Genomic DNA, 12,829 nt, shown 5'->3' on the forward strand with positions numbered 1-12,829 from the left:
TTGCCGCTATTGTGGCTAAATAGTGGGACCTGGGAACTTGAGATGCAGCCCAACATGTAGCCCCTCGCCTGCCCTATCCGTTTCTGTGTCGCTCCCATCACTTTCGTGAATTTTCCAGATTTTCACAAATGAAAACCTTAGCGAGCATTGGCGATATACAAAAATGCTCGAGTCGCCCATTGACTTTAATGGGGTTCGTTACTCGAAACGAACCCTCGAGCATTGCGGGAAGTTCGACTCGAGTAACGAGCACTCGAGCATTTTGGTGCTCGCTCATCTCTATTAATGATGATCACCAGAGAAAGAGCAAGAGAGACATTAATTATGTGAAGCCACCACTGTGCTCTTTCTGAGGGACTAGCTCAGTGTATGCTTTATTAATAGTGCAAAGTAGAACAAAGAAATGTTAGGTGTCCAATCATGGTGGATTACTCCATAGAGGTAAGAAATCATTGCAAAGTTTTAGTGCTGATGAATGCATACATAATGTGACATATGGCTTACATTAGAAGAGTTTACATGGGCTGGTCGTCGTTCAGCAAAAACTGGAGGATGAGCGATAAGTGAACAAATTATTGTTTGTCTTTCAGTCGACGCATGCATTTACCCTAAACGGTTATCAGCCCATGTAAAAAGGCTCTTGCAGACACAAGTGTTGAAAGCATACTGTAACAACGACTACAGGGGTACCTGATGCAGAGAACATGTACTTGTCCTTATGTGATGTAGTGGATTTTTCGTTTGAGGGTAGCAGATAAGGGGCATAGAAAGAATTCCAAGGTACATGATATATACTGTATACTAACAGTAGTCATTAACAACAACTGCAAATCATGCATTTATGAAGACATCACAGTAAATCTAGTCAGCGGAGCATCTTACCATTGTTGTAAAGAAGTAATGGTAATATTCAGTCATCATTCCCATGGAGAGGATCTGCCGAGAGAGAAAAGAGGCCATGAGAAAGAGGAAACAGTGAAAAGTGCTCAAGCAGCGCAACACTGGAAGGATTCATATAAGTTACAGGCAGTATGCGAAGAGCAGGCATTGTATAGAATGCATACTTAGTAACATAGTATGTTAGGTTGAAAACAGACACATGTCCATCCAGTTCAGCCTATTACCCCCCAATGTTGATCCAGAGGAAGGCAAACCCCGCCCACCAATGAGGTAGAAGCCATTTTTTCTCATTTAAGGGAAAAAACCTCCCTCCTGACTCCAATCCGGCAATCAGAATAATCCTCGGATTACCGACCCTTCTGAGTAATCAGTGACTGTAACATGTAAAATTGTATCGCTCAAGTAAGACATCCAGACTGCTCTTGAACTATTTGATCAAGATTGCCATCACCACTTCCTCAGGCAGAGAGTTCCATAGTCTCACTGCTCTTACAGTAAAGACCCCTTCTATGTTGCTGTAGAAACCTTCTTTCCTCTAAAAGTAGAGAGCGCCCCCTTGTTACAGTCACAGTCCTGGCTATATAGATGATGGGAGAGATCTCTGTACTGACCCCTGATATATCTATACATAGTTATTAGAGCGCCCCCTTGTTACAGTCCTGGTTATAATAGATGATGGGAGAGATCTCAATGCTGTCCCCTGATATATGAATACATAGTTTATAGAGCGCCCCGTTGTTACAGTCCTTGGTATAATAGATGATGGGAGAGATCTCTGTACTGACCCCTGATATATCTATACATAGTTATTAGAGCGCCCTCTTGTTACAGTCCTGAGTATAATAGATGATGGGAGAGATCTCTGTACTGACCCCTGATATATCTATACATAGTTATTAGAGCGCCCTCTTGTTACAGTCCTGGGTATAATAGATGATGGAAGAGATCTCTGTACTGACCCCTGATATAATCTATACATAGTTATTAGAGCGCCCTCTTGTTACAGTCCTGGGTATAATAAATGATGGGAGTGATCTCTGTACTGACCCCTGATATATTATACATAGTTATTAGAGTGCCCCCTTGTTACAGTCCTGGGTATAATAAATGATGGGAGAGATCTCTGTACTGACCCCTGATATAGTATATATAGTTATTAGAGTGCCCCCTTGTTACAGTCCTGGGTATAATAGATGATGGGAGAGATATCTGCACTGACCCCTGATATATTATACATAGTTATTAGAGCGCCCCCTTGTTACAGTCCTGGGTATAATAGATGATGGGAGAGATCCCTGTACTGACACCTGATATATCTATACATAGTTATTAGAGCGTCCCCTTGTTACAGTCCTGGGTATAATAGATGATGGGGGAGATCTCTGTACTGACCGCTGATATATTATACATAGTTATTAGAGCGCCCCCTTGTTACAGTCCTGGGTATAATAAATGATGGGAGTGATCTCTGTACTGACCACTGATATATTATATATAGTTATTAGAGTGCCCCCTTGTTACAGTCCTGGGTATAATAGATGATGGGAGAGATCTCTGTATTGACCCCTGATATATCTATACATAGTTATTAGAGCGCCCCCTTGTTACAGTCCTGGGTATAATAGATGATGGGAGAGATCTCTGTACTGACCCCTGATATATCTATACATAGTTATTAGAGCGCCCCCTTGTTACAGTCCTTGGTATAATAGATGATGGGAGAGATCTCTGTACTGATCCCTGATATATTATACATAGTTATTATAGCAACCCCTTGTTACAGTCCTGGGTATAATAGATGATGGGAGAGATCTCTGTACTGACCCCTGATATATTATACATAGTTATTAGAGCGCCCCCTTGTTACAGTCCTGGGTATAATAGATTATGGGAGAGATCTCTGTACTGACCCCTGATATATTATACATAGTAATTAGAGCGCCCCCTTGTTATGGCCCTGGGTATAAGTAAATGATGGGAGAGATCTCTGTATTGTCCCCTGATATATTATACATAGTTATTAGAGCGCCCCCTTGGTACAGTCACAGTCCTCGGTATAATAGATTATGGGAGAGATCTCTGTATTCACCCCTGATATATTATACATTGTTATTAGAGCGCCCTCTTATTACAGTCCTGGGTATAATAGATGATGGGAGAGATCTCTGTACTGACCTCTGATATATTTATACATAGTTACTGGAGTGCTCCTTGTTACAGTCCTGGGTATAATAGATGATGGGAGAGATCTCTGTACTGATCCCTGATATATCTATACATAGTTATTATAGTGTGGTACGAGGAGATAGAAAAGGCCACTGTGGGGATCACTATTATTACTGGGGCTACTAAGAGGGCACTATTACTACTTGGGCCATTAAGGGGGTCATTAGTACTATTGGGGCCACTAAGCGGGACACTCATTATTGGACCCAGCACTGCGGGCATTTTTACTCTATCACTTCAGACAAGGCTCAATGGTTCAAATACAGTATATGTTGGGCATCTTGTATATTGGTGCTTGCAACACCTGTAAAATAAGGGGTATCTTGGGGATTGGGCGCCATTTAACACTGTGTCTCAGGCATTGTAAAGGCTTGGGGTACCCCTGCTTATAATGCCTCAACGGCTACATCACAAGGGTTAAATGTCCAGGATGGGAGATGTCCTTCACCCGTCCATATAGCTATACGCCAAGGGGTTAATATTATCTTCCAGTTCTGCTACATTCTGCAACATCTTGTCGACACAATAGAGAAGGAATCCAGTTCATATCAAGCACGCCGGACATGACGGAGTTAAACAATACTTTAATAAGAGAATTAACATGAAAATCCATTCGGCTTTGCAAATTACAGCCGTGGTTTGTGTTCACTTAATTAAAGCGGCGGTGACGCCACGTTCCTGCCTGTCACAATAAGTCTGCAAAGGGAACGGGAGTCTCCTCTGAAATCAGTGAGAGGCAAGAAAACACATTCAGATGAATCCCTTGTCTGATAATAGAAGGTCCGCAAGACGACTTCTGCGGAAGAGCAAGGAAAGACAAATGAACCCGTGGGAGCTAAAAATAAGAAATGTTTCCCCGCTGCTCAGTCACTTACCATGATTACTGCTTTAAATGGCTCGGGCGAGGAAGTGAGGGCCCTCTCCCCGGCGGGCAGAGATGAAATGCCGCTTTTCTTCTGGAACCGGCTCATTTGTTTCCCAATTAACTTATTTAAGCTTTCTGACTAAATGGAAAAAATTGAACTTGCCTATAAGGTAGTTATTATATATTATAACGGCATACATTATAGAACAGCCCTTCCTGAGCGGCGCTGCCCGTTGCCCCCATCCAGGATTCTAGTAATAAATGCCCCGTATCAATGTTCATCACCCAGCTGGCACAGATTCTGAAACAACATAGTATGGCCGAAAAAAAGACATATGTCCATCCAGACATATGAGATGACTACCCCCCGCCGGTATCAAATAGCTCAGCCTTAAAGGGGTCCTCTCATTTCCAACTTTTATGGCATATCCTCATAGGTGCAGATTCTACCTCTGGGACTCAGATCTCACCTGAGTCATGGCTCATACCGCCCCTGGCCAAACTAAATGTGGTGGCTGGAGGGGGTCGAGAAAATGAATAAAGCCGAGCGTCCTGCGCTGCACTGTTTTCACAACTCCCATAGAAGTCGATGAGAGTTACATAGTACAGTGAGATATGCTGTTTGCATAATGCTTATTGCTTTCTATGGGAGCTGCGGAAACATAGCTCATCCAAGGTCAACTGTTTGCGACATCCCAGACATCTTGTAATCAATGCTCTTCCCATCTTAGTCATCTTTTGCCAGCATGGGGTCACCCCTTTGATGTTAAAAGTTGTTCCCAGATAACTTTTCCCGTCTTATAGTGAAATCGCCAGCCTTTTCCAGATAACTCCTTCTAGTGACATCATCAGCATGTTTTCACCAGATTACCCCTCCTCAGATAACCCCTCCTTGTCATGACATCAACAGTCCACCCTTATTAACCCCTGCTTGTGCTGATACCCCCAGCTTTCCCTAGATAACTATTCCTTGGGGTGACATCACCAGCTCTCCCCTCATAACCCCTCCTTGTCATGACATCATCAGCTCTCCTTAGATAAATCATCCAACTCATGACAACATCACCAGACATCTTGTGGTGACATCTACATCCCACCTCAGATAACTCCTAATTGAGGTGACATCACCAGCCCTGCCTAGATAACCCCTCCTTGTCATGACATCATCAGCTCTCCTTAGATAAGTCATCCCCCTTATGACACCATCACCAGCCTCAAATAACTCCTCCTTGTGGTGCCTTAGATACATTATCCCACTCACGACATCACCAACCCTTCCAAGATGATGCCTCCTTGTGGTTACATTACCAGCCCTCTTTAAGGCCCTTTTACATACAATAATTATCGCTGAAAATTCGCTGAAAAGCCATCTTTTCAGTGATAATCATTGTGTGTAAATGTGCGCCCATCATGCACTTACCGTGCACTTTTCATCCATTGCTGACTTCAGGTCAGCATGAAATCCTTGTTCCTGATAAGAGGGACCGCATGCTAAGTTCTAGGTGGGCAGCGTTGATAACATTCTTTAACAGCTGTTAACAGCTGCTGTCCCCCTGGAGAACAATAGTGATGTATTTAGAGAACAGACCACCCGCTGTTCTCTAAATACATGCAAAGGAAATACTAAAGGGCTGATTAGCCCATTAGTATCTATGCAAAATGATCGCTCAAAACTGTCAGTTTCTGACGAATTTTGAGCGATCTTCTGTGTGTGTAAATGAACCTTTAGATAAACCCTCCTAATGCAGATATCACCAGCTTTTCCAAACCAACTCCTCCTTGTGGTGACATCACCAGCTTTTCCAAGCTAACTCCTCCTTGTGGTGACATCACCAGCTTTTCCAAGCTAACTCCTCCTTGTGGTGACATCACCAGCTTTTCCAAGCTAACTCCTCCTTGTGGTGACATCACCAGCCCTTCGCAGATAAATTCTCTTATTGGTGACATCACCAGCCCTCTCAAGAGAGAAAACTTCTCCCCATATGATGTCATCACCAGCCCATCTAATATAACTATACACCCACCACTCGGGGAGTCTATATTCCTCCTTGTATCTCTCATCTGAGGCAGTACAATATATCTGTAATAGCCCTATAACATTAACATTTCCTGTGGGCTGTAAAATGAAATGTCAGCAGCACTAATACTGCAATATTTCATATTTATTAGCAATACCAATAATAGCAGTACATAAAAACGTGAAAAAACAAAAAAAAAATCCCACCAAAAATATAACATTTGCCAAAAAGCTGTATTTTAAAAACAGATATTTGACTTTTTGATGCTGACAGTGATGAGATTATGAAGATAACATATACAGTCTATAGTCAGTCAGGGAACATATTTCCAAGGCGACTCCAATCCTGTTTCATACACATTCTGATTAGGATGATAATCCTGTAATGCGGGCGACTCTGTAATATCGGCCCAAATGTAACAGAAATTGCCCAAACTGTTGAAAGTTCACAGTCGCATCCTTTCAGTGTAACGTAATCATGGGACTTTTAGCTTCCCCCCTTTATTACCAATATCTCATGTTCTGCAGCAAGGACGACAATATTCACAATTTTTCACAAGAACGGCAATACCTGTCAGACGCCACCTAGAGAGCGAGAACTTAAAAGTAGGATTAATGACCTTCACTGTAGAAGGACACGAACAACATGAAATCCTTTGTGTCGCCAGATACTTCATAAGAAGTTCCGTCCTCGATAGAGTGCAGATAAGGGAAGATGCGGCGCTGCTTTAAGAGTTCTTTATTCGGATCACACTTTAGGACACGGGAATGTGATTGTTGTCAGTGAGAGAAACCAAGTAATCTTGTAGATATGAGACCTTTAATGGCCAACAAAAATACATGATGTTACAGCGAGCTTTTAGACCTCTCAGGGTCCTTCCTCGGGCATAATGGAACAAATCTAATGAGGTATTTACTATAACACATGATCACATGGGAGGGCACGAAAAGGGTGAACTTTATTTGCACTAGATAAATACTAGAGACAGAGGGTGAGAGGCCACAGACATGTTGGGGTTAATATCATTTAGATAAATACCAGGGAGGGATGACCATAACAGTAAATTAGTCCAGTGACAAGGAATGTGAAATCTCTCCTTCAGACCTGCAAACAGGGAAGATAGAACAATACCTCTGCAGCGCCACCTATTGGATGGCAGCATTCCTTCAAATCAATGTATGAGTTTTTACCAAGTTTGAGTGGAGATAGCACCCCTAATGGGTGTTCTGCTTGGGGAGAGATGATAGCATCCCCTAACCCACTAACCCTCTAGGTGTCTCCACAGCCCCCCAGGGCGCTCTCTTTAAGGACACCCCTCTTGACCTCCTTTAGACCTTTCATATTCTCCACTGATGCAAGAACCCTGCTCCATCTTGGTCTAACGTGATGCCATGTACATACTTTATATGCCAGCGCAGCCTACATAGCGGCATATACCTACGATGTCAAACAGTTCACATGGACTGAGCAGCACCCTAACTATAGAAAAGCACCTAAATCATTGTGGTCATTAAGACCAACTGGACCAAGGTAGCACTTCCCTTTCAAAGGGGTTTTCCAGGTGGTGCCTGCTGATACACTGCTGATATACACTAGAATTGGAACAAAAACCTCTGCGACGCCTATGAGGAGTCCGGCGCTCATAATTGCAGGCGCAGCTCTTATTGAAATCTTATTTCTGTAAGCTCTTGTGTCTCCCCTATTTCCTCATAGAATATAAGCTCTTGCCCCCCTCCTATTTTCTCATAGACTGTAAGCTCTTTCCCCCACTCCAATTTCCTCACAGATTGTAAGCTCTTGTGTCCCCTTATTTCCTCACAGACTGTAAGCTCTTGTGTCCCCCTATTTCCTCATAGACTGTAAGCTTCTGCCCCCCCTCCGATTTCCTCATAGATTGTAAGCTTTTGTGTCCCCCTATTTTCTCATAGACTGTAAGCTTTTGTGTCCCCCTATTTTCTCATAGACTGTAAGCTCTTGCCCCCCCTCCTATTTCCTCATAGACTAAGACCATAAACTTCTGCCCTCCCCCTCCTATTTCCTCATAGACTGTATCCTCTTATGACTCCCTAATTCCTCATAGACTGTAAGCTCTTGTCCCCACTCCTATTTCCTCATAGACTATAAGCTTCTGCCCTCCCCCTCCTATTTCCTCATAGACTGTATGCTCTTGTGCCTCCCTAATTCCTCATAGACTGTAAGCTCTTGCCCCCCCCCCCTATTTCCTCATAGACTGTAAGCTCTTGCCCCCACTCCTATTTCCTCATAGACTGTAAGTTTTTGCCCTTCCCTCTCCTATTTCCTCATAGACTTAAGCTCTTGCCCCTCTCCTATTTCCTCATAGACTGTAAGCTCTCCCCCCCCCTCCTATTTCCTCATGGACTGTAAGCTCTTGTGTCCCCCCTATTTCCTCATAGACTGTAAGCTCTTGTGTTCCCCTATTTCTTCAGAGACTGTAAGCTCTTGCCTCCCCTCCTATTTCCTCATAGACTGTAAGCTCTTGCCCCCCCTCCAAGCTCTTGCCCCCCCCTCCTATTTCCTCATGGACTGTAAGCTCTTGCCCCCCCCCTCCTATTTCCTCATGGACTGTAAGCTCTTGTCCCCCCCCCCTCCTATTTCCTCATAGACTGTAAGCTCTTGCCCCCCCCTCCTATTTCCTCATGGACTGTAAGCTCTTGACCCCTCCTATTTCCTCATACACTGTAAGTTCTTGTCCCCCCTCCTATTTCCTCATAGACTGTAAGCTCTTGCCCCCCTCCTATTTCTTCATACACTGTAAGCTCTTACCCCCCCTCCTATTTCCTCATACACTATAAGTTCTTGTCCCCCCTCCTATTTCCTCATACACTATAAGTTCTTGTCCCCCCTCCTATTTCCTCATAGACTGTAAGCTCTTGTCCCCCCTCCTATTTCCTCATAGACTGTAAGCTTTTGCCCTTTCCCCTCCTATTTCCTCATAGACTGTAAGCTCTTGTCCCCCCTCCTATTTCCTCATAGACTGTAAGCTCTTGCCCCCCCCCCTCCTATTTCCTCATAGACTGTAAGCTCTTGCCCCCCCCCTCCTATTTCCTCATAGACTGTAAGCTCTTGCCCCCCCTCCTATTTCCTCATAGACTGTAAGCTCTTGCCCCCCTCCTATTTCCTCATAGACTGTAAGCTCTTGCCCCCCCTCCTATTTCCTCATACACTATAAGTTCTTGCCCCCCTCCTATTTCCTCATAGACTGTAAGCTCTTGCCCCCCCCTCCTATTTCCTCATAGACTGTAAGCTCTTGCCCCCCCCTCCTATTTCCTCATAGACTGTAAGCTCTTGCCCCCCCCCCTCCTATTTCCTCATAGACTATAAGCTCTTGCCCCCTCCTATTTCCTCATGTGTCCCCTATTCCCTCTGGACTCTTGTAAGGACCGTCCCTCCTTCTGCTTGTAGTGTAATGTTGCATGCGATGTCTGATGCTGGCAGTATTCGGTATATGTTGGTGTTATAGAAATGCAGACGATGATTATCATTATTAACGACTTTCCAGCGCTCCTTACTGACCGTAGAAGACAGTTTTGTCGTATCGCGTGTCCCATATTATATAATACAAATTATTACATAGTAGCCGTCCCCGGATTCTCCGACCATCATCCGTACCGCATCTCCTGCCGCCATTAGCACTGCTGTAATATCTCAAAATCTAATTAACACGTCTGAAGCTCCTCACAAAGTCACGAGATCCGAGCCCCAATGTTCATCATAGCGACGGTCTGCGCAATGTAGAAATGCATTCCCTCCCGGCCGGTAAGTTATGGGGACATCCGCTCGTACTGCCAGCCATGGTGGGGCCATAAACACCTTTATCTACAGCACCAGTCTGTCCGGTTGCAGGGGTAAGCCTCGCTCGGTCCTCCCTCTCTGCCCGGAAGAAGCGGTGTAAACAACAGCGCCGGATGCAGGCGACGGCGAGGAATAATTGTTTCTCTTTGTTGATGTTTTTGTATCTCTCATGTCTCTTCTATTAGATATTCGGATCTGTTAGCGGAATAGAACATGTAATAGAATCCCAGATAGAAGTGAGAGACCAATATACTATTAACCCCTTAGTGACGACACCTATTTTGGGCCTAAGGACGCAACAAATTTTTTCATCTCCACTTTTTAGAAGCCATTGCTTTATTTTTCCATCAACACGGCCGTATGAGGGCTATTTTTTGGGTGTTGAGCTGTAGTTTTTATTGGTACCATTATTTTAGGTGCACATAAAGTGTTATTAATTTTTATGGAGGACAAGGAGGAAAAAAAACACATTAATTCTGCTACAGTTTTTCTGAAAAAATATTTCTATTTTTTTTATCATTGCATTTAAAGTCCCATGCTAGGCAGTGAGTGCTACGTTACTGACCAATCACAGGCAGCGCTCAGCTGTTATTCAATGAATGGCTGAGCGCTGCCTCTGATTGGCTGAGCGCTCAGCCAATCAGACGCAGCCATTTTAGCAAGTGGGGATTTAAAATCCCTGCCTGCTGAAACAACTTCATTACAATGCATGGAGAACGAGTGGCTAGACCCGCTTGAGCCCCGTAAGTGGCGGAGAGGTGAGTATATATATTTTTTTAATTTTTTCACACATGCTAGGAATGATTTTTCAGGGAAGGGCTTATATTTAAAGCCCTTCCCCGAAAAATCACTGCAGGGGATGCTGGAATCTTATTACAGCAGCGATGCCCCATTGAAAGCAATGGGGGAACAGTTTGATCCTCTGCCACAGCTGTAACAGCTGTGGCAGGGGATTGTTTACTCCCCACAGGGAGTGCCATCCTTACTGAACACTGTGACAGTGCTGTCACAGTGTTCAGTGATGAGGAGTCTCCCTACGGGAAATATTTACGCATGGCACAGACCTATGGTGCACGCATGCCCTATCTTTTGCAGGTGCGCGCATTTGCATGCCTGTAAAACACGGACATGTGAACACACCATAGGGAACTAATGCTTCTTATAGACGCACGGTTTTGTGCGCATGTATGTACGCCCATAAACACACTCGTCTGAATGAGGCATAACACTGTAAAAAAATGTCAGAATTCATGTGTTTTTTCTCTCTGCCCTCCCCAAAAAATTAATAAAAGTTTTACGACTAGACATGAGCGAGCGTACTCGTCCGAGCTTGATACTCGTTCGAGTATTAGCGTGTTCGAGATGCTCGTTACTAGAGGCGAGCACCACGCGATGTTCGGGTTACTTTCACTTTCATCTCTGAGACGTTAGCGCGCTTTTCTGGCCAATAGAAAGACAGGGAAGGCATTACAACTTCCCCCTGCGACGTTCAAGCCCTATACCACCCCCCTGCAGCGAGTGGCTGGCGAGATCAGGTGTCACCCGAGTATATAAATCGGCCCCTCCCGCGGCTCGCCACAGATGCATTCTGACAGAGATCAGGGACAGTGCTGCTGGTGCCGGAACTGCTATAGGGAGAGCGTTAGGAGTATTTTAGGCTTCAAGAACCCCAACGGTCCTTCTTAGGGTCACATCTAAACGTGTGCAGTAGTGTGGAGGCTGCTTTTTGCAGTGTTGCACATTTTTTTTTTGTATATCGGCCGTGCAGAGCATTGCGCCCTGCAGTAATTATACATACTCCAGGGCCAGTAGTGGTGAGGCAGGGACAGAAGACATATTTATTGAATATAGGCAGTGGGCCTTTCCAAAAACATTTGGGAAAAAAAATCTATTTGGGCTGCCTGTGACTGTCCTCAGTGTACTGGGTCTGTGCTGGGGGTAGTTGTCCTCCTAATTCATACGCAGCCAGCTAAGTGTTACAGCAGGCTTGCGCAAAATTCTTTCCTAGCTCTGCTGTGCGTTCCGTAAGCGAAGTCAGCCTCCAACCACAGGCCAATAAGCGGCACATTTAATAACAGCGTTCTGTTTCTGCACTACTGGTAATACACCATGCTGAGGGGTACGGGTAGGCCTAGAGGACGTGGACGCGGGCGAGGACGTGGAGGCCCAAGTCAGGGTGTGGGCACAGGCCGAGCTTCTGATCCAGGTGTATCGCAGCCGACTGCTGCGGGATTAGGAGAGAGGCACATTTCTGGCGTCCCCAGATTCATCTCACAATTAATGGGTCCACGCGGTAGACCTTTATTAGAAAATGAGCAGTGTGAACAGGTCCTGTCGTGGATGGCAGAAAGTGCATCCAGCAATCTATTGAACACCCAGAGTTCTGTGCCGTCCACTGCTGCAACTCTGAATCCTCTGGCTGCTGCTCCTCCTTCCTCCCAGCCTCCTCACTCCATTACAATGACACATTCTGAGGAGCAGGCAGACTCCCAGGAACTGTTCCCGGGCCCCTGCCCAGAATGGGCAGCAAGGGTTCCGAATCCTCTCCCACTGGAGGAGTTTGTCGTGACCGATGCCCAACCTTTTGAAAGTTCCCAGGGTCCGGGGGATGAGGCTGGGGACTTCCGGCAACTGTCTCAAGACCTTTCAGTGGGTGAGGAGGACGATGAGACACAGTTGTCTATCAGTGAGGTAGTAGTAAGGGCAGTAAGTCCGAGGGAGGAGTGCACAGAGGATTCGGAGGAAGAGCAGCAGGACAATGAGTTGACTGACCACACCTGGTTTGCTGCGCCTACTGAGGACAGGTCTTCAGAGGGGGAGGCAAGGACAGCAGCAGGGCAGGTTGCAAGAGGCAGTGCGGTGTCCAGGGGTAGAAGCAGGGCCAGACCGAATAATCCACCAACTGTTTCCCAAAGCGCCCCCTCGCGCCATGCCACCCTGCAGAGGCCGAGGTGCTCAAAGGTCTGGCAGTTTTTCACTGAGAGTACAGACGACCGATGAACAGTGG

The 12,829-nt window shown here is 45.3% G+C and overlaps 1 protein-coding gene across 1 annotated transcript in view; it reads right to left on the reverse strand.

Moving 5' to 3' along the window:
• The window catches only part of GRIK1 (glutamate ionotropic receptor kainate type subunit 1), a 364,588-nt gene that overhangs the window by 148,329 nt on the left and 203,430 nt on the right, over positions 1–12,829 (reverse strand). The window contains exon 5 of the mRNA XM_066599053.1: positions 883–936. Coding sequence (XP_066455150.1) covers positions 883–936 — 54 coding nt within the window. The remainder of the gene's footprint in view (positions 1–882; positions 937–12,829) is intronic.

The sequence above is a fragment of the Eleutherodactylus coqui genome, chromosome 4, assembly GCF_035609145.1.
Source record: "Eleutherodactylus coqui strain aEleCoq1 chromosome 4, aEleCoq1.hap1, whole genome shotgun sequence".
NCBI lineage: Eukaryota > Metazoa > Chordata > Amphibia > Anura > Eleutherodactylidae > Eleutherodactylus > Eleutherodactylus coqui.